Genomic DNA, 22,880 nt, shown 5'->3' with positions numbered 1-22,880 from the left:
TCTAAGCTAAACGAGAAATGGGGGAGAAGTGGTGATCTCCACAACCACACATCAAATGACACCATTTGAGGTGAGATGAACAGTGCTAATAAAAGGGCCAATTTCTCTTAGCTTCCCTAAGAAATCTGTGCCTGGGATATCTGTGCTACTGATGATAGCCTTGCTATCTACTTAATGAAGTGAGAGAACATACTTCAAGGTCAAGAGAATCTCACTGATTTTCCAGCTTTCCAATGAGAGGGAACACTCCTGAAATTTTCATTGAAGCTGAATATGTGACAAAAGCAAAGTTTTAAGGGTATTTTGGGTCTACTCTGGGATCTGGTTTTATTCCTCCAGTATTAATTCAACAAGTCAGTATTAATTCAACAGCAGAGTGTCTTTCTTCCTTTCTTTTCCTTTTTCCCCCGTTTTTCCCCTTTTTTTCTTTCCTTTTTTTCTTTCATTCTTTCTATCTCTCTTGGGCAAACAAGGAAACAATTCATACAATTTGGAGCAATTTCTTTTTACTTTCTCTTTAACAGAAGCAAGCCAACTACACCAAAGAATCACTGAGAGTGTATACCATGCACCAATGAATTCCTCCAATATAACCAGGTAACACAGCTTTCATGGCATATCAGAGCCACCCAGGTCTTTGCCTTGTTTTTGTACCCTTGCAGTACATAAATTCTTAGTATTCTGTGTTTAGCTTCCTGCATATGAATTTACTCAATTGTCTTCATATACTTTAAAGCCATGTAAATTCAGATAAAAGTTTTGCTCGTGGGGAAACTCAAAATCACAATGCAGAGTTCACTTCAAAGATGATCATTTGGGCTTGCAAAAAAACCACACTCTCCGTATTGACTAGAAGTTTAGACAAAATGTATTAGCACATTTCCAGGATGTTGAAGAGATGTCAGCAAATCTTTGTAATGACCCAGTTTCTGGACAAGTTTAATCTGCATTGACATGACACAATGCTGTAAAAGTTTCCTTGTTACTGTTTTAGCAGGATCAACCAAATCAAGAGATTCTAGGTAGTGTAGCCAGCCTTTGAGAGCTGTGCAGCTCCATGCAAGAAATTTTAAATAGGTGCAGCGCTGTTATTCTAGCACTTTGGAAACAGAGCGAGAAAATGATTCCAATAAAAGATGAAATGCAATCATAAAAAGATTTCAAATCAATCCAGATGTATAGCCCTCTTAAAATGCTCTTGAAGTGAGAGTTTCCAAAGCAGAAATTGTAGATAAAAACAACAGCAGAGTTAATTAACTCCAGGAAGAAAGACCACATGATTAGATATTTATCCTAGAGTGGTTTAAGCAAAGAAAAAATAAAGTGCTTGTTGTCTTTACTGTACAAACTACTCCAGAGAAGAAAAGGTTAGATCCTTCTGCTCCAGATGTTCATTCATTATAATAACTGGAAGATTATGGTAAACTGTCATAAAAGAACAAAGCAGCGGGCTTTCCTGAACAAAGCACAGTCTGTCCCATTTGCTATTCTAAGCTGAGGCCACCTTGATCCTTTCTAACACGCGTCTCAGAGAGAAGCAAAGACAGGGGAATTGGAGCATGAGGTGGCTCTACAGTGGCTGAATTTAAATGGTGGATCTAGAGTTCGTCAGAGAGTGGAGCCTCTTCTGCAGCCTGTTTGGGATGCAAAAGTGCTATTAAGCCGGTGATAGACAGTATAAGCCAAAGAGCAATGAGTATTGTCAGGGCTCTGCCAGTGGTTACAGGCTAATTAATTATGGAGATTTTATCTAACCACTGGCACACCCTCTCCTGGGTTGCCCATGTATCACAATGTCTCTGTTTAACTGGAATTGTCAGCCCTGTACTGTGACATTAGGGGAGTCTGTAGGATATTCCCCCTCTCCCTGAGACATATCTGTTTATGTGCCGTCATAGCACTTCAAACTGTAACTCCATGAGATAAGGCAAGGCTGGGCTGACTCAAGGTCAGAGCTGAGGTCTCCAAGGGCCTTTCTTGCAAAAGACACACTCAGAACTGGTATCCTTAATAAAGGTGGATTTTGAATGTCACTAAGTCCTGTTCAATCTATTTAAATCCTTTCTCTGTAAATTCTTCCCCTCAAGTTTCAGTGTTTAATCCTAGAATGAGATGGCACCGCAGTATCTATTGCTGCTGTATCTCTCTCAAGGAATGACTGCTGCATTTCAGTGATAATGAAACAATCCTTTGAATTGTTTTCTAATCTATTTAAATATATGAAACTTAGACTATTGTTCCATCTGCTTAAGTATCAGCTTTCCTGGAAATGACCAATTTAGTTATACATCCATGTAAAAATATGCTGAGCACACAGGTATACACGGAATTTTTCAAACACTTGGAGTTTTGCTGCAGATGCTGTTTCAGAGAGGTTGATGTGTTTTTTGGTGTCTTTCTCATAGCTGTAAATCTCTGACTCTATCATCAGCTGCATGTTTCACAGTTATCTCAGCCTAGGTAGGAAGGAACAGAGAAAGAAAAAGGAGGAAATGTGAGTGTGCTTTGGATTTATTCCCATATTTATTTTGTGCCCCCCATTTTTTACCTGATATCAGGCTGCAAAATCACATTTTGATTTTGTGCAGGAGGCAAGAGCAACGTTGGTTGAGGTTCCATGAGAAGAAGGTCAGAATTTCAAGTACAAAGCAGTTTCTCCCAGGCTGCCTTGCAGTTAGAAATGTTTTTTACAGATCTCTAGTATTCCAAATGCTTTTACGATTTTAATGATATCTGAGGCCTTCCCTTACACCAAGACAGGCATCACCAATGTTAGGTATAGAAGTTCATATGTTAATTGTAAAGAGCAAGGTAATTGCTGATACATGTTAATAATGAGCAGTTCAGGAAAGTACTTCAGAGTATTTTGGTATTTCAAGCATGGAGATGTATTGAAATGAGTGGAGTATTTAGTCTGCCAAGGATAACAGTCCAATATTAAAACACCCAAACTAAATCACCAGTCATTTGGCAAACAAGGATGAGAAGATAAGAACAGCTTGCTGCCTCAATTCCCCAGAAACCTGGGGCAACGGGTTAATCCCGTTATGACTGTGAGGTCTACACCTGTGCAAGTCTGGCAAGAGGGAGCCCTTAGTCTGTGCTTCGATTGCACATAGGGGTATCCTGCTTGGATTCGTATTTTTGAGGAACAGAAGAAACAGAAGAGGTAGACAGGGGGATCTTGGGACCGGTGGAACCCATATATTCCTGTTCTCATGGTCTGACCTCTAGGTGATCAGTACCACCAGTAACCGCTCCTCCCCTGGAGCCACATACACTCATGCTGCAAGGGCTGGAAAGCTGGCATCCTCTTTTCTAATCCAGTTTCTCGTCTCTTCCTTCCAAATCTGTAGGATTTACAAGAAGAGTTCTTGCAGATTTGACCAGTTCCTTCCTGCATTTTTCACTTTCAACTCAGATGAAGGATTTCACTTATGACGTGCTGTGGCAAGAGGCAGGGGCTAGCGTGGTTTCTTTTACCATACATGCCTGCACAGATGCAGACTTTCACCAGATGCACAAATTTTGAAACCTCCCTCTGTTCCTGAAATTGAGTCTTCCACTGTTGAGGGTGACAAAGGCTGCTTAGTGCTGGTATCTGACTCAGTGTTTCTTAAGGTATTAAGCAGGAAACTAATATTTTTGTATTTCTTTTGTCCAAAGGTATAGCAGAAAGTCATCAAGTGTATATGAAAATAAATCTGAAACATCCAGCGTGGAAGCATCTAACAATAAAAACAGGAATTCCAGTCCAAGCGCCAGGCAAAAGAGAGGTAGGAATTCTGAGATGGAGTTTTTGCTTCCAAAGGGTTGCATTTTTATCTTTGCACCACAATTTCTGGAACTTGATGAAGATACTTCAAACATATTGTTTAAATCCAGTATTCAAAACACAGTCCTACAAAGCTAATGACTGAACTGTGAAACTTGAACACAAAAAGAGTGTTAGCAGTTTAGGAATTTTTAAGTGTCAGTTTTGATGTACTACAGCTGTGTTTAGACAACTTTTGTTCTTTAAAGATAGGATTTTGGGGTTATAGTGTGATTATTTTAACCCTCCATATTCTGGCTTAGTTTTGTTTCTAGCTGTATTTAATTCTGAGGTTGTTTAAGGAGTGGACTAACAGATTTCCTTGTTCTATGTCAAAGGGATTTTTCCTCCTTCTGTGTATAGGTTCCTCTTAGTGTAAGGTAAAAAAAAAAAAAAAATACACATGCAGTTGCTGAAAGACCCTCCGCTATTTGAAGGCATAAATGCAATAGATACATTCTGTGCAACGTAGGTTGAAGTGAACACTGCAAAGAAACCGGATCTTACCTGGTGGTAGCAGGTAGCAGGAACAGAAAGTATTTCAACAGCAGTTTCTCTTTTGAGTATTATTTTGAAGTGTTAGATCAAAGACCATTCTAATAATATGAAAAAATCAGATTGCAAGGTATTAAAAGGAAAGAAGACATGAAGGTCCAATTCAGTCTTAAAATAACAGCAGGTCCATTTATTAATAGAGATGGTCAAAAATGTGGAAATATTTTTTTTTCTCTGAAAACAAGGCCATTGGCCAAAAGATTTTTTATCGCAGTAAGTTTTCATTCTCAAGAGAAAGTTATGGATTCTTCGTGAAAAAGTCCAATTATTAAGTAAAAAAAACTCTTTTGGTAAAAAGAGTCTTTTTTCTAAAGAAAAAAAAGTAACTTTTGCTTTTGACCACTGGAATATGGGGGAAAAAAAGTTGAAAAGCACTCTTTCATTTTAAATTTGCAAACCCTTCTTTTAAAAAATGCCAATAATTTTCCTGTAGTGTTTTTTAACTTGTTCAACTTACGCATGAGTGTATGAACTGAGGGTGCTGGGATTTGCAATAAGTGCCTGTTATTATGAGTTGTCCACATATAAAGCAGTATTTTGCATGGGCCTGGTCTGTAAATTCCCTGACTGAATCCATATGGGAACTGAGTCTCCTGCAATATGATCATACAGAATTGCTGAGGTTAGAAGGCACTTCTGGAGATCACCTAGTCTAACCCCGCTGCTCAAAGTGGGGTTGCTTAGGCCCTGTCCAGTCAGGTTTTCAATATCTCCAAGGATGGAGACTCTGCAACCTCTCTGGGAAACGTGTTGCAGCGTTTGACCACCCTCATAGTGTTTTTATATTTTTAAATGGAATTTTCTGTATATCAATGTGTGCCCATTGCCTCTCTTCCTGTCACTGGGCACCACTGAGAAGAGTCTGGCACTGACTTCTTTACTCTCACCTGTTAACTATTTATCCACACTGAAAAGATCCCCCCCTCCCCCCCGAGCCTTTTCTTCTCCAGGCTGAACAATCCCAGCTCGATCAGCCTCACATACAACAGATGCTCCCATCTGTCTTAGTGGCCCTTTGCTGGAGCCTCTCCAGTATGTGGCTGTCTCTCTTGCACTGGGGAACCTAGCACTGGACCCAGCATTCCGGATGCCTCTTACTAGTGCTAAGGAGAGGGAAAGGATCACCTCCCTCGACCTGCTGGTGATGCTCATCCTAACGCACTGCAGGATGCTGTTGGCCTTCTTCGCCATGAGGGTACATTGCTGGGTTATGTTCAACTTGCTGTCCACCAGGACCTCCAGATCCCTCTGTGCCAAGTTGCTTTCCTGTCCATCGGCCTGCAGCCTGTACTGGTGCTTGGGATTATTCCTCCCCAGGTGCAGAACTTGGCATTTTGCCAATCCTGATGTTCCTGTTGGCCCATTTGTCCAGCCTATCAAGGTCTCTCTGAATGGCAGCAAAACCCTCTGGTGTATCAGCCACTCCTCCTAATCTTGTATCATCTGTGAGCTTGCTGAGGGTGAGCTCTGCTCCGTGATCCATGTAATTAATGAAGATGTTAAACAGTATTAGCTCCACTATTGACCTCTGGAGAATGCTACTACTGACTGACCTCCAGCTGGACTTCATGCTGCTGATCACAAAGCCCAGAAGTTCAGCCAGTTTTCAGTCCACCTCATTGTCCACTTATCTAGTCCATCCTTTATCAGTTTGTCAGTGAGGATGTTACAGGGGAAAGTGTTGAAAACCTTACTCAAAGTCAAGATAAACAACATCCCTTGCTCTCCTTTTGTCACCTGAGCTGGTCATTTCATCACAGAAGGCTATCAGGTTAACCAGGCATGATTTCCCCTTTGTTAGTCTATGCTGACTGCTCCCAATCACCTTTTCATCCTTAAAACATTTGGAAATGGTTTCCAGGACTATTTGATACACTTGCAGAATGAAGAGAGAGATTTGAAACAGCTCAGGTAGAGATAATATGTCAAGGTCAGCCCCTAATAAACAATTGGTGCTGGAAAGCTATGGGGACTTTTAGTAAAAGCCTAACGCATCTCTCAGTAAAGTGGTACAACTACAGAGCTGAAGAATTAGCATATAAACCCTTTCACTTTGCACAGGCATGTACTTTCCATGTGACTCTATGAAAATCAAGTACTATGGATTTGAGCATTACAGGGAATGGCTTTTGCGCCAGTCCAGGCAGTCCAAAAGCCAAACGCTTCCCAGAGCACCTGTGCATAGCCTGCAGCTGAAACTGCAGTGGGTATCACTTGCTTACCAGTGCTTTTGCCTGGTCCCAGACTGGCATCAGGCCCCGAGATGGAAGGAGCTGAACTGCTCTGACATACTGCTTTTGAGTTGTTCTGATCTGTTATCTCATACCCACCTATGCACTCAGGCACATTGGATCATCTCTCTCCTGGAATATCTTGGCTGCAAGTCAAGAAGTGATGAGATACGCTTTCCTTTGGAAGCACAGCGTGTCTGTGTGTCACTCGTCAGTCAGTTTGAATTCATTGTCTCTCCATGCTTCCTCTGTATTTCTGGTCTTCATTTATGTCTCTAGTGATTAGTACTAGGCAGTGTGTGAAATAAAAAGGAGGAATTAGCTATTAGTTAAAACCTATGGCATAGAATCAGGCAAGCTGACCATGGTTTCTCTCCTGATCCTTTCCCATGAACCTTTCCTCTGTTGCCTGTCTTGCAATGTGAGTAACTGCGTATCTTTGAAGCTCAGAGTCTTGGGACCTAGATCCATCTGTGACTTACCTCTGTGAATGTGATTGTCAGGTGGCATGGCTGGCTTTCTCACTTAGGAGACCGGCATGTAAGCTTTGCTGGCATGGCACTCCTTACATCGCAGCTAATCACCAGAGTGAGTGCATGACTATGTGCCAGCTTTGGAAGCTGTTAGAAAGACTTCAGCAGGTAAGGCTCAGACCTGAGCACGTTAGACTCTGCAGTGTTTGTACTGGAGAGCAGAAGTGTGATGGCTCACACTTGCTCTCTGTATGTCTCCTGCACTGCAAGGCTGCTTCTCTTATTTCTCACTGTGGCCTTGCTGTTCCGATCACAACGACACGTTTTCATAGTGAAAGGCACTAGATTCTTTTTAATGAGCTTGCTGCTAAACTGTGTTTTCCTTTGATGAGAGCTACATCCCTTCACCTGTTTTTTTTTTTTTTTTTGGTTTATTTTTTATTTATTTTTTTCCTCCATTGAAACTCAGTGAGCCAAATTCAGCCCAGGGGCTCTGTTTGGCTCAGCTAGTTTAACTGCCCTGACCTCATGTCACCTTCTTAATTGATTAGTTCTTGCTCAATCTTGAACTGAATCAAAAATTTTTAATTTATTTTTAGTTTTCATCCAGTTTTAACCTTTCCCTTCCCATAAGCTGAAAGGCTCACCCTACCTTCCTTATTTCTCTTCCCTCTCCCTCTCTCTCCTAGTTGATGCTTCCACCAGCCTTAACCTTGAGCGCACAGCGCTTGCTAGAAAGCGATTCACATTGCAAGGTCTTTCCAACCGCAGAGCTTCTCCCAAAGGTAAAATCACCACATGCAGCATTTGGTCTCTGGCCATCTGTCTCCTGCACTCCCACAATGTTTGCTCCATCCCATAGTGCCATCCATCACTATTTCCTAAAGTGCTGCTGCATCCCACCAAAATGTGCCTGTCTGATACACACATATGGCTCCTGTTCTCAAAGACCCTGTTACCAAAAATTGCTCCAACAGCAGTGTTGGCAAGGCAGCCTTTGAGTTGGCTGGTCGTCTGTTTTCCTGGGGTACAAAGTGCAAGTAATTTTTGTTTCCAGTTTCTCTCAAAGGCCAAAATGTGAAGACTTTTTAAATCACAACAACATCTAACTTCTTTCAGCAGTTTACTGGCTTGAAGGGAAGAGTGTCTTGTCTGTGCTGTGCTACACTGGGTTTTGATGTGTTATATTGTTCATTGGTTGCATCTCTTTGGTTTATTAAATGTTGCTCTGCCATTAAAGAATCATAGCTTAACAATTACACTGGGGAACCGGGATTCAGAAAATTTGGGGTTTATTGCCATTTATTCCCTAATTAGGTTATGTGACTGTACGTGGGTCACTTCAGCTCTGTTTTTGCATCTGTAAAATGGTATATGCTGAGTCTTCATGATTATATGTTTAAAAAATGCTTAATATCTATGGGTAGAGAGCATTGCATGTTCCTGTGATGGCTGTACTAGGAAGAGATTTAGAGGAAAGAAAGAAATGCAAATATAAATGAAATCGAACAATTATATTCACATCAGATAACATAATTATTCATGATATTATTGCTATTTTTTGCTTTTCTTCTGTTCTGGTAAATGATGTTTTTTCTATGAGACAAAAGGTTAGTGTGCAATGATGGGGAGGTTAAGCATCAGGAGGAAACAAGGCCAAAGCATGAAGAGAAACAGGGAAGTATTGAATTACAATGTTATTAAGTAGATGAGAACACACCAAGAGCCAGAGCAGCCCTAAGATTCTGGCTGCAAGGCTAAGGCTGTGCTTGGTAGAAAGATCCAAGATGGACAAGTTAATTCAAAGGTCTAAATACAAAAAAAGAGAGTGTTTTTCAGATTCTGTTAGTTGGTGAAATCAATTACAATATACAGATTACTTGCAGATTTCAGAAATGCGGGAAAATGCTGTAGCTCAAAGGAGTTTGGATCTGCACTTTTGGTTTGGCCATCCTCTCTTTTATCTGAATTTGTCGTTTCTTGTTAGATGTGTTTCCTTTAACTCAGTCATTCCATGTTCTAGATAGGAAAGCATAGTTCAGAAGAGTTCACACCCTCTAAGCTGTAGGCACTCTCAGCTCAAAGACTTGCAGGAACTGGTTGTGACTTGAGATTCCTTTAACAAATCTCCATTGTGCAATATCCCGTGTTTGCTCATTCTTCTTGTGCAGTTCAGTTATTAGTCTGGTCTGGCCTAGAGGAAACTCAGCTTGGAAACTGCAGTCTGCAAACAGGCCGGATGATTTGCAGAGCGTGGTCATTTCTGTAGGCCATGATGACACCTAACTGTGTTAGCACTACGTGGACCGTGTTATTAAAGCAGACAAGAATCTCTGAGAGGGTCAGAGGGAAGTTACTGCAGTAGGCTTGTCCTGCTCTGTCCCTTTTGTCTAAGGATCCATTACTGGCCATGGCAGGAGATCGCATACTGAGCTGAGGGCACTTCGGTCTGACCTGGTGTGTCTGGTCATGTTCAGAGCACATAAAAGGAAGGGAAACCAAGATTGCCTGATGGATCCCATCTGCCAGTGGGAGGTGGGTGCTGAAACCATTGCTGAACTTTCTCACCAGGCTGGACATCTCAGGGAAGAAAACACTGTCTAGAAGCACTTTGGTGTATTGGCCAAAGAGAGGCTGATGTCTGGAGAAACTTCACCATCCTGCATGTGGAGACGCCCAAGGCAGCAGTACCAGACCTAGCACCACCTGTGGCAGCCTGTACCCCTAGCTCTCTACATCTCCCTTCGTGGCTTGTGCTGCAAAAGCTGCCCTATTGATGGGCCAAGTCCGTATTCCACGGAGCTGACATAGGCTGTCTAAGAGCTGCAGGGAACTGCACAACATGATGTAGATGTAGCCCAGTGCCACAATTAGAAAGTTAAATTTTCTTTGCATATCAATAAGGGTAGTTACAGCAGCATAAATGTGGAATAATAGTTCCACTGTAATTGTCACTAAGGGCAGAGTTTAGCCTCTCATTTTTCTTAAGCTTTTTAAGAGCTCTGAATACAGACATACTTGAATATATGCAGTTTTATGAGTAAATTCGTAAGGAAGTACGTGAGGTAGTCACAGAATTTACAGTCTTTTTACAGAGGCAACAGTAGCCAATCTACAGTTAAAATTACACTGAGATTTTTAGAGACCTAGTATGGTTTCCTAATGTTACGGCATAATAAAACATAATAGAAATTGCAATCCAACCAGTCATGGTCATTTCTACTCTACTGGAAACATACAGTTAAAATGATGTTTCCTAGGTAGAAATAAGGAATAAACAAAGTGAAGAGAAAATTTGTGTATCTTAAAACTGAAATAGGGAAATGTGAAGGTTAGGAGCAGGAAAGAGACTTTTAAGATCCCTGACAGATCTTCACAGCAGTATAGTTAAAAAAAAAAAAAAGTTTAAAAACACCTAAAATTTGTTTTACTCCAGTGCTATAAGGCCAAAAAAAAAAAAAAAAAAAAAAAAAAAAAGACAGAGAGAGAGAGAGTGAAAGACAGCGAGAAAAAGAAAGATCGAGATAACAAGAGAAAGGAGACACGTGGAATGGAAAAGCCTCTCTCAATCACAGTCACCATCTAGGAACATCTGGGCTAAGATTCAGCAAAGCATATAAGCATGTGTGTGTGTGTCACACAAAGAGCTTTGTGTGACACAAATCTTCATCTACCCCGGGAAGATTTTTAGTGAAAAAAAGAAGCATTTAATTTTAACCTAATTCTATCTTTGATTTTCTTAAAAAGCAAAATCTGAAAATAACAAACAGTTTTTGACCAATCTGAAAAACTTCAACAGAATATTTCAAGCCAATTCTAATACCGTTTTCCAATGAGTTGTGTCCTGGTAGAGTTAAGTGTTCAAGTATCTTACTGAAACTGATATATTAAGCATATGAATAGCTTTACTCATGTCTCAGTGAAAAAAATCACTTGAGTACAGCAGCACATATGCTTAGAGGGTTTACAGTAGCAGAGACTAAAAATTAATCCTGAAATATTTATAAGTGAGCAATTTTTTATCTCAGGTGATCCTGCTGCAGTTGGCAGGTGCAAGAGGCACCCAGATGCCCATGTATATGTGCAGACAGAATCTCTTAGGAGCTGTTTAATGACCTCTGTGTGTTTTGAAACACCTTGTGCTCTCTGAAGCTAGCAGCTAGTTTACATCTTTGATTGGTTTATGAAATATTTTGGGTTAAAAATTCTACTCACACCTCACAATGAAATGTAAGGAAGTTATACCTTCATTCCTGAACTGACTTGGAGAAAAAGCATGATTCTAACTAGAATAAACCAAAACCACTCTGTTACCTTCACTTTCTTCAAGCTGATTTACACTGATTAAGCTGAAGGCTCAGAGAATGTTTTAAGGCATTCACACCGTTAACTTCCAGAAATGACAAATGTGAACTCTCACCCATGAATATGTGTTTTTCAATGTATTTTAGGTCAGTCATCACAGAACAAGCAGTTCAATGTCTATAAAATAATCTAGACCTCATCTGTAGACACTCATTCTAATCATCATGCTCATCCCTGTTTGTTTTGTAGCTGTATTTAGATTAGCTGGTTGCTAAAATACTAACTGGCACAAGTTTCCCTTCCATAGTATTAAGACTGGTACAATTGCAAGTGCTTTTAAAATGCATTTATTTGAATATTTTCTATGCTTCTCACTCTGAGGATTTCTTTCCTGGCTGTTTTAAGGGAGCAACCTGGCTTTTATTTGCCCTTTTCCAATTGCTGCTTTGCTTTGGACATCTTTAACCCTTAGTGCTTATTAACCTCTAATCCTGCCCTGCATTGCATCTGTCTGTTCTACTAGATCCAGAATCTAAGGAAAGAGAAGTTACCCGTCGCTTTTCCCTAGCCTCCTCCATCAGCACCACAGTTAATGCATCTGCTGTGACCAAAGGTACCGTCCTGCTGCTTGCTTAGCTACCCTTCTCCCTTCCTGCTGACTGATGCATTTACTGCCAAACGCTGCTAACAGAGTGTGTTCATCAGGCTCAATTTTTATAAATACAGGAGGTTCCGGTAAGAGAAGAGTCAGGACCAGAGCGTCTAAAACTTGTGGGGAGACAGGCCAAGACATTTTGAATGTACATTGAGGTGTGCTCCAAGCATATATAATGACTCTACTCAGTTTCTCCATAATAGGCTTCAAAGAGTGGTGCTGGTTTCCATGGAAATTGGATTAATTTTTGGCTGATGTGGGGTTAGGTTCCCAGCTTCTCCCTGGGATTGGATTAACTGAAATTCAATAAAAATTATTTCTCCATTTCCTTGAAGCAGTTTAGAAATTTTGCTTTTAAGGACAGAATCTTCTCATTGCCTAGTAAATATCAGGTAAAAAAAGCCAGAAATCAAGCCAAAAATAGAGTAGCAGTAGGTGTCACTTTAAGCATATTTACCATAATCACAGTTTTGATTAGTGATACTGATTGAAAGGAAGTTTTCAGAAGTGCTAAAGGCAGTTAGATGCCCAGAAGGCATTGACTCCTACAGATTTCCTGTGGGAACTTGCAGAAGTTTTATTCCTGAGCTGTAAATATTTTGGGAAAAGGCACTTCTACAAAAATTATTTTAAGTTATTACACTTGTGCCTATGTTTCATCTTGAGAGCAACCTATGCTTTTTGGCAAGTTGATAGTATTGAAAATCAGTGGGATTTTAGGCATAGGTGCCTACGTCTAAAGCTGTTTTTGAAAATGGAAGGTACTGTCTTTTGGCACTTCTTGGAACGAAGTGAAGGGACTTATTTGCAAGTTTAAGATTTAGAGGGCAATTCATAAACCAAAACAGAATGGGAGAAAAAAGGCTAAATTCATTTGTACCAAACGCTTTGCTACTTATTCATCAGGAAGAAGGTTACACAGTACTTGATGCAGTACGTTCTAAATAGCTGTGAAGGACGTGAATCTGATCTTTGACTGTGCAATGAAATGACAAGGATCTGAAAGGACGGACTTCTGGAGTGTCGTGAAATGAGAGTGTCATGGGATTTATAGGCAGAATAAGGATCTGATATTATTTCTGCCTACAAATTATTTTGCCGCTCTTTAGACCATACGGCGTTGCCACATGGAAATGATGAGCACAGTACAGGAAAAGAGAATCTCATAGCTCTCTATCCTCTGCAACAGCTTCAGAAATATATGGTTAGTTATCTAGGCTATGGGAAGACTTGTAACAGAGGGAGTTATTACCTAAGTCAGGAGATGGAAAGAAGCAGCTGTGCAGAAATGAACTTGGCGGCTTGTATCCCTAAGTTGTTCTTTAGCACGGTTTATTGAAGAGCGCGTGTGTGAATTACAATGAAATTTAAATTTTGTTAAAGTTTTATGTCCAGCAGTCCTGTCCTAGGATCCTGTCCACCACAAGACTTTTGGGCAAATTTCTTGGAAGGCTGAGAAAAAATATTGTTATAATTATTGTAAAAGCTAGAAAACAAAATCAATGTTTTTCAATTATATATTTTATGTACTGCAGCCTCTTTAAGATAATATTTTAGGAGACAAAATAAGATGTCTAAAGTCTTGTCTCGCCCTTAGCCATATGCAAGCCTAGCCAGGGTGTTTGGATTTTCTCATTCAGGGCCACTGTTTACTGCAGCGTTCCTGATCCTTGCTGCTAGCAATTTAGCCCTGTCACATCACCGTTCCTCTGCACATGTAGTCAGGAACAGGAGAAGCACCAGTAAAGGTAGAAAGCTGAGACTGCAAGTCCATATGAGTTAGTGCCATCTCCTGGACAAGGCAGGGAGAAATCTGCGAAACCTGACTGGAAGCAGATACAAGTTCTGTGCCTTAATGCCTATTGCAAAAATGGCTCTGTTTCTTATCCACATCACACCTTACAGCTTAGCTGTTGGTCATTCTTATGAATTAAGCTGCTTTTTGTTTTTCTTATCCTACACTTTAAATTTTGGGCAGGTTTGGTTATTCCAGGTCATGTTGTCAGGTAATGGGAAAGCAAGTTTTGCCTTTAACAATATTTACAGCCTTGTGACTCTGCAAACTTTACACAGGTCCCCTTGTTCCTGCAGTTAAAGTCAAGAGACATGAAATAAAGAGTGACCCAACTCCCCTGGGGTTTGAAGGTATGAGTATTTCCATCCTGCATGAAAGCCCATTTGGCACTCTTTTGATATCATCCACTGAATTCACCTCTCATCACTGCTGATACATGACACTGGAGTCCGTAAAGGCGTTGGGGGTTTGGTGTCAGATCATTCTTGTTGCAAACGCAGTTTGTCACCTTCTTGCCTGTCCCCTGCATGCTATATTTACCAACTTTTTCAGGGATGGGCCTAAATTAACCCCCTGGATCTGTGCCTCTTTCGGGAGGTGATGATCTAGACTGTGAGCTGGATCAATTATTTTCTGGCTGGCTTCTACCCCTTCCCATGAAGGGGGAAGAGAGGTCTAGGCAGCCATAGGTAGCCAAGGGGCTACTTCTTACCTTCATCCGTAGTCTGGCACTTGCTTCCCTCTTCCCTTGTCAGGGGCTACAGCTAACGGGAGGAACAGCAGCCAGGTGCATGAGGAGTACGAAGGAGGCTAGCCCATACATTAATATCCATTTAAAGTGCAGTGTTTCATTTCAGTCAAGCAGACTTTCCACCCGTGTGTTGCAGCAGGATTATTGGTTACAGTTCAATAAACAATACTAAAGAATTAAACCAGGAAGTCATTCCCCAAACACTGGAAGATCACCAACTTCCATTGCCAGCACTCCCCTTTACATCTGGACCTGCCAGAGCATATTGCCCCGGGGGCACGAGCTGCAGGGTAGCCCCCTTGCAGGATAGGGAGGAGGGAGATGCAAGCTGAGGAGTCATTTCTTTTGACTCTATTGCTCTGCACAGAACTTGGTAGAAAGGGCAGGTGACCAGGTCAGTGGTGGCACTGGTGACATATTCAGAGCTATCTCCCATGTCAGTCCCAGCAGAAGAGGAAACCAGAACAGAGAGATTGAAAGAAATATTTCAGAGGCAGTAGATGAATCAGTGGTTTTGGTGTTTGCAGAATATTTCTTGCTAGTGACCCCTAGCACTAAGTTCAGGACCATCCTGACACCCAGCACCAGTCTCCTGAACTTTGATGCTTGCACCTCTCTTCTTTTCAATGACGGATAGTTCTCATCTCACCATAACATGTCATTACAGAGGCAGGGCATATTTCAGGGCTCAGGTACTGTTCTCAGAACTAAGTTAGTCCTCACAAGTTGAAAACTGTGGTCTTACTGCACAACATGCAACCGAGTTTCTTCAAGTAGGAAACAATGAACGTTGTCATCCCCCTGCCAGCAGATACTGCTGCTGCTAGAGCTCTAACAGAGTTAATGACACTAAAGAGATAGTTGGCTTAGGTATAGACTTCCCCACAAAAGTGCATTCATTAGCAGTGATATCATTCATTTCTGGCAGGGAAGAGCAGCCTCCCTGGTCTGTTTTCATTGCTGTGTGGAGGGCATCAAAACCAAATGCCATCCCCAACAGAATGCTGCGAGGAGAGTGTGTTAATAAAAATGCACAAGGAAGCTGTAGTGAAATGGAACACTGCACCGTTCACTTGGCAGTCGGTGTCATTAATTAACCTCAGTATTTCTGTTCGGTTCTTTTGGTTATTCTTAGACCATCTCTGATTGTTACTGTTTTTCTGTGGGATGCTGCTGTCTTTTTATTCATCTTTTCACAACTGTTGGAGCCCAGTCTGTTTGCTGTTAAAGAGACTACCAGTTGCAGAGACAATACAGGAATTCACGTTGTACTGGTTGTCTGATCACTATTTCACTTTTAAGACACAAAATTGTACTTCCTGTCACAGATGCTTTTGAGAACACCATATTGGCCCAGACTAAATGTAGTACCGGTTCCACCACAAGACCAGTACCTAGATCTGCTTCACAGACAGGTAAATGCAATTAAAACATGTATCATTAACTCAATTTGAGAGCATAATATAAGTTTATGACAACATTTACTCCCTTTAACTTAAAGATATCTCTCCATTTTCCCCATATAATGAATACTATTTCCTTTTGAAAGCAATGAAAGACCAACCTGGAGTGACATACCAGGTATAGAAACAATGTACCAGATTCTGGTTTTATGTAGATCAGGCACTGTTGAAAATATTTCTTTGAACTGATGTCAGAGAGTTCAGAATTTGATCTGTGTTATTTTATAGCTTGAATGAAGCATGTAAATCTTACTTAGGCTCTGCAATCTCTGAAACTGCAGTAGCAGTTAATAAGGAAGAGGAAGGCCGAGAAGGTGCAGGTATTGTAAGAAACCCTTTTTGTTTCCGCTACTGCCTTTTACATCCTACGAATTACGGGGCAGAAGCCCACTGAAGTTTTGTCTAAGTAAGAAGGGGAGTTTCTTTTTCTTTTGGTGTTTGTAGCTCAGGCTGTGAATTTGGACTGAAATTGCCCTGGCGGTGTAAATGCTCACTAGCACCAATGGATCCTTGTAGCCAGTTGGTAGCGCTTTGCTGGTGTCGTTCTACTGACATATAGGGCCCAGCTCTATAGCCTGCACAGTCTGTAGTTGAAATTGTCTCTTTGGTCTGAAAGCCCTGTTGGTATAGACCCATGGTGTGGACCCTCACAACCCAGCACATGAATCCCATTTCACAGGCCAGCTTATACCTTGAGAAGTGTCACCTGGATGGCATAACCATACCTGTAGGGTTATGACTGGTGATGCTGCTGTAGTGGAAGGAAGTTGCTGTCTCCTCCCTGCGGTGGTGGAGCTGCAGCCACTGTATAACGGGAGGGAAGAGAAGGGGCTGCACAGCTGCGTGACTGCATGTTGCCAAGACTGGTGCCTATAGGAGGAAGGATGGGAATGGGGAGGGGTTAAATAAACCTATTAATAAGCCTGTGATTGCCAGATCAGATTGCTTTTCTGTTTATTCCCCAAACTGCCCTGCTTGAGTTTTGTGTTGTCTGAGGGCAGGTTTTGCTGTGGCCTGGGAGGGTTCTGGCTTGTGCATAAATCCACTGCATGAGCACCTGGCTCTGAGCCTTGTTGGCAGAGCACTGCTTTGCCATGCTGGGAGCAAACACTCACAAGCTGTAAAGAGCTTGATTCAGCCTCTGCCCTGCCCACGTCCCTGTGGATTGCCGAACTTACAGCAGGTGCAGTAAGGAGGAAGGCACAAGATGATTTGACTGACTCCCCTCGGCTCATACCTCTCTGGACTGCAGGATCCCTTGATAGACGCAAAGCCTGTTTCTTCCTAGCTGGGCTGTAGTCATCAGTATCAGAAAAGGGGTGGGCATCAAGCATGAAGGAAAGCATGGAGCAAGAGCACTGTCTGTAGAGAGAGACAGAGCTACCTTTCCATCCCGGGAGCCTCAGGCAGGTGGGACTTACAAAGCTTAGTCCGAATTTCCCTCAGGAAGCAGCCTCTCAGCATGGTTTTATACACAAGGTCACGTGCTTGGGTGGGGGATCCCTCTCTCTTTCTCATTAGGTACCTTGCACAGGGCTATGGTGTTTATGCATGCAAATCATGCAACAAAAGTGCTCATAGCAGAAATACTAACAAGATCTTCTTTCCTCACAACTGAAAATCTGTTTGTCACCTTGCCTTGCTCTGTATTCTGTCCCTTCCTTGCGTTTCAAGCCTACTTCAAGGGATGGTCTTGTAATTTGCTCAGGTGGTAGTATCACCTTGGGGTGAGATGGAGATCAGAAGTCAGATGAAATTCAATGGCTCTGGGCCTCATGTGCCAGATAAATGTATGGAGGTAAGCTGGAAACAGAAGGAGTATGCCATGCTGAAAATCACATAAGCAACGGTATCATTTGCCACAGCATTTATTCTACGGAAATAACCGTAGCCATTGCTTTCGGTACATTGTGAGCTGAAGGGATTCAGCATGCTAAGTGCACAGTGTATTGCTGCACAAATATATCTTGGCCACGCAATCTGCCCTCCCCCAGATGACAGCAAGTAGTACACTCCTTTAGAGAGAGGATAATAACTGCACCCTAATTTTTATGGCAAAATCAGGGAACCAGCTATAAAAACTACGAGTACTTCAGTAAGTGGAACAGTGGGAAATGAAATTGTGACTTTTATTATTTTTAAAAGCTTGAGTCTAGAAGGGGCTGATGACCAAACTCTGTTTTTGTTTCATCTTTTTGGAAAAGGTTGGCCCAGCAGGCAGATGCCATCTCTAGACACATTTGAAGATTTTGAAGCCATCCCCTCCAGCACAGATGAACTCTCCAACTCTTCTGACATGGAAGAAGAGACCAACACTAACAATGTAATTGCTCTTTCAAAATACACTAATCTCTTTCTTAATGCAACCTTCTCATCTGTTAAGAACAAGACTTAAACTGCAGAGTTTGTTTTTACACCAGCCTTAAATCATGGATGTGTGGGAAGACAGGAGATAGGACTGTGACCTGGGGTGTTGGGGGATTTTCTTCCATGGTTATTTTATGTATCAGGGTCATAGGAAGTCACTCTTACTTGCAAGCTGCAGCTTTATCTTTATAGGAGTAAGTAACTCCTAACATTAACTTAGTGGGAGAAAGCTGTGAGCCCTTTAAAAATAAGTAATTTCAAATTTTTTCCAGGTCACTTAAGCTTATGTCTCAAGCCCAATTTCTTTGTCAGAATAATGACAGGTTGATTAATTCTAACACCTGAATGCTCAGGCTAGTTCTGTCATAAAATTGAATAACGTTTAACCTGGGCATAATAAAAAGAACAAAAAGTAACAGAATTCCCTAGAGATGAAGTCTCTGACTGCTTATAATGCCTAATTCTGTATTTAACCAAAGCATCTCTCTCTTGCACAGTGTTTTTTCATCCATGGTGACTGTATTTCTGGTGCATTATTCCATTCATTCTAGGGGACCAATCTTTTCCGGGTAGAAGGCAGTTTTGACAGCTGTTTCCCAGATTCCCTTACACTAGAAGATGGAGATTTAGTGCAGTTTGTGCAGGAAGGAGAAAACGGACAGTGGTAAGTACAGTAGAGAGACAGAATATAGCAGCTAGAGCAGCTGTAACTTTCTGGAAAAGGTGGAAGATGTTTAGAAGAACGTAAAAACATCTTCAAAATCGAGCAGAATCCACTCAGCCCCCTGACAGGAATGTGAAGGAGGCAATGAGGGCCATGAACAGATGAGCAGCTTTGATGAAATCCACGTAGTTAGTTTTCATCCAAAGTGCTTGTGGCATGAGGCTCAAGAGGACAGACATTTGCATAAAGGGAAAGAGGGGGGAATATCTGGGCTATTGACACCTTCCAGCAAAAAAGACAACTATCAAAGGTAGCCTCCTCCCATAGGATACATCAGTAAAATCCCCATGCCTTCAACAGAGCTGCAGCAGTGAACCTGAGAGCATGTTTAGGCTTAAATATAAGGCTAAATATAAATATACTCAGAAGTGATTGAAAGAGTGGAATGAATCTGGCCCTCTTAAGCTCATATACCTTTCAGATTTTTTTTCTCACTTGCTGACCAGTGAGTGTTAGGAACAGACCTGGCTAGTGTCTGAATTCTCATTCCATGGGAAATTTGGAGGAAGAGGATCTGATCTCCTTGAAGGACCCTTGCAGTCAGACTCCATGGTTCTCACTCAGAGGGACATGCAGCTGAGGTGGGAGCAAGTCCCATGATGGGAGGTGGACTAAAACCATCCACTTAGCATGGTATTTACAGTAAGAGGGGTGGACAATATGGAAGATGCAGTTTCTTCAGCTCTGAGTTTAGCCCAGGGTCTCAAAGACAGACCAAGGCCACTACTTCATTGTCACACACAGTCTCCTTGCATGTGAGCTTGTTCTGGCATCCTGGGTCACCACCGTAGTCTCAGGCTGCTGAAACTTAAGCCTAGATGCTGGTGACCTTTAGGGCTGCCCTGGGTCCTAGCACATGTTTTGCACCTACTTGGTAATCTCTGTCTTCTTAGCTTTGGAAATAGCTGTCCAACATACACCTCTAAGAAACACAACCCAGGGAATGAGGGAAAATGTTCTGTTCTCTGCATTTCAGGTTAGTGAAGAAACTTGTTTCTGAGAAAAGTGACTGGGTTCCTTCCAGTATACTGCAGCCAGCAGAGGGGGACAGTAACAACATAATTAAGAACAGCAATGCAGGTAATAGAGGCACTGTCTTACTGGTATTTGAAACCATCCTTTTTTTTTTCTTTTTCTTTTTTTCCCCATTAGTGAAAGAAGGATGCAATAAACAGTGCACTTTCTATATTGCAGTTCTCAGCCGGTGCTGAGAGTCTATGCTGTAGTCTCTGGTGAGACAGCTGGGCTAGCCTGAAATTTGCTACCTTGGGTGTCAGAGCTAGCTAGACACAGCAGCTTGATCTTGGCAGAGTCTCACTGTCTTCCCCTTCTCAGGCAGAATTTTATTCTCCTACTGAACTGTTGCAGCTATTTTACAGCTAGCCCAAGTGTTTACAGGGTGTGCTGATGAAAGCAGGATAGCTTTCATCATAACCCAGTGGCATTTGGATTTAGATCAGCGTCAAGGCTGTGGCTCTAGTCTGGCTTTGAAAACATTAAAATCTCATGAACTATTAATGCTTTTATCGTATTTCCACTGCTGGTTCCAAAGGCTGGAGGAAGAGCAAGTTCTGCGGAGATCTCAGCCAAACTAGAACTAAATGTCACCCTTTGTCCAACTGTTCAGATCTAACACCCACACATGTTGCATCAGAAGAGCTGAATCTCAGGAACTCTTCAGATCAAATGGTTACAAATTTTTGATTAATTTTTTGCCTGTCCTTAAACATAATTGACCAAAGTGTGCCCTGTTTTTCTTCTGGTAATAGAAGAAAGAAAAGCTTGGCACATTCCCTGGAGATCTACAGTAGAGAGCTACCACTATTTTATTCTAAATTACTAGTTTCTTTTAAGTTTTTTTTTTTTGACAGTTTGTTAAAGTGGAGAAAAATCTTTTTGAAAGTTAACTAGCATTTTTTGCCAGGTTTTAAGGGATCTTGATAATTGCTGCTGCCTTCACCTCCACAGCAGGTCAGTTCTGTCTTCAACCTTAACTATGCCTTAACTATGGCTCCAGTTTCTTTGCCATACCTAATGCTTTAAAAGGAAAATAAATCCACATATGTGACAGCTGGTTATTGACTAGAGAGCCTCCCTTGCCCTTCATGAAGGAAACTAGTAGAATTGTGGTTGTTTATTTTATTTTTTATTTACCTGAGGCTTCTAATAAGAAACCTGAAGACTGTAGATGGAAAGTCCTTTAGATGTGTCATAGTGACAGTACCCATGTCGTCCTTTTTCAGATATGTACAATGACTCCTGCAGCATGGCCTCAGAAGAGTCAGAAACCAAGGAGAATGAGGTGGCCAGAAGCTTACCAGCAGAACAGAGAGCTGGCAGCTGAACTGCAGGATCACCTTTCCTCAGGACTCCATCCATCTTTTTGCTTATTTTAGGTGGACACTGGATCAAAGTTGCCTTTCTCACAAGCTCTGAGCTTCACAATTCACTAAAACTTCATCATGAGAACTGTGGTGTCCAGCTGGCAAGCCAGGAAAAATAAACTTGAAAGGAGCATCAAACATCCAGAGAGCATCAAAACCCACCTTCAGTATTAGAGCAAAAAATGCTTCTTGCATTGTTTATCGAACTGTTTCAGAAGATGTGGCCTAAATTAGGTCAACAGTAGAGCTGAAGAGTTACTATGCACGCACCTTTTGGCAACTTTGCTTGAACATCAAATTACTGCAGAGGGACACATGCATGGTTATGAGTTCTTGCTCTACCATGGGACCGCCCAGAGGTTTTTCCATTCCTTGCCTCGGTGGCTGTGCCTTCCTCGCCCTCCTTAATTCCAGCGGATACATCACAAATGTGCCCTTCTTGCTGACGGTGAGCACCAAAAACATCACATTTTAGGGTGGCTGTGGAAAGAATCTTCTGGCTTGGACCATCAGAGAGGCTTCACGCAGCAATGACATGACTACTTTTGAAATGGCACAGTGAACAACCTGTTGCACACAGCATTATTTTGGGATGATGCAAGTGGCAACTGTCGGCTATGAAGTGGAGGTGCAGGGCTTAGCAGGGAAGCAGAGACGTGTGACAGCTACTGTGACAAAGAACATTTTGAACTCTTTTTACAATATAAGTTATTCCTCCGCCCCCTCTGCAGTCTGTGGTTGCTGGATCACATTCTTTCACATTTGGTGCCGAGAATTCAATTGAATGCCATTTAACGTCATATGTTTGAGTAGACTGCATGCTTTCACTGTGTGCTGGCTATGGAGTAGATACATTTCATCCCCCTTACGGAATATATTTAAGCATTGCAAATAGGCAGTGAGCATTAGATGCTCCAATGAGTGGATAAAATGTTATAGTCAAATACTTCTTTTCAGGACATTTGATTAAAAGACTGTACCAAATCTCTGCCACATAAGGATGTAACGTATAATATAAAGTGGTTACAAATGTTATTATTCCTATATAAGCCATTAGCTCATTTAGAGCAGCTCTGGCGGCATGAAAGCATGGAAAGTTGATGATAAGTGGGTTTTAGGTTCCACAAAAGCTGCTAGTACTTCAGCAAAGATAAATATTGACCAAGGGTTGCAAACAGGCAAAGATCAGCTAGGAGCCTAGAATTCAAGAGTCAGTGATTAGTTTTCCCTATTAGAGACCTTTTGTTTAACCCTGAGACTAGTGATGCTATGTATAAATAATAAACATAACAAAAGCACTAAAAATGGAGATGAAGCAAAACCAAAAAAAACTCTCGTTAGTAATTCAGCCTCTGAGCAAAAT

General features: G+C 41.6%; 1 protein-coding gene across 1 annotated transcript in view; it reads left to right on the top strand.

Annotated features, from left to right (window-relative positions):
* The window catches only part of MCF2L2 (MCF.2 cell line derived transforming sequence-like 2), a 158,752-nt gene extending 137,247 nt beyond the window's left edge, over positions 1-21,505 (top strand). The window contains exons 25-34 of the mRNA XM_062582661.1: positions 525-597; positions 3,667-3,776; positions 7,763-7,858; positions 11,902-11,991; positions 14,107-14,178; positions 15,908-15,994; positions 18,247-18,365; positions 18,961-19,073; positions 20,110-20,213; positions 21,377-21,505. Of these exons, the coding sequence (XP_062438645.1) occupies positions 525-597; positions 3,667-3,776; positions 7,763-7,858; positions 11,902-11,991; positions 14,107-14,178; positions 15,908-15,994; positions 18,247-18,365; positions 18,961-19,073; positions 20,110-20,213; positions 21,377-21,477 (965 nt within the window). The 3' untranslated portion in view covers positions 21,478-21,505. The remainder of the gene's footprint in view (positions 1-524; positions 598-3,666; positions 3,777-7,762; positions 7,859-11,901; positions 11,992-14,106; positions 14,179-15,907; positions 15,995-18,246; positions 18,366-18,960; positions 19,074-20,109; positions 20,214-21,376) is intronic.
* The last annotated feature ends 1,375 nt before the right edge of the window (positions 21,506-22,880 follow it).

The sequence above is a fragment of the Rhea pennata genome, chromosome 9 (assembly GCF_028389875.1).
Source record: "Rhea pennata isolate bPtePen1 chromosome 9, bPtePen1.pri, whole genome shotgun sequence".
Classification (NCBI taxonomy): domain Eukaryota; kingdom Metazoa; phylum Chordata; class Aves; order Rheiformes; family Rheidae; genus Rhea; species Rhea pennata.
The sequence above is the reverse complement of the archived record's forward strand: the minus strand, read 5'-3'. Positions and strand labels throughout refer to the sequence as shown.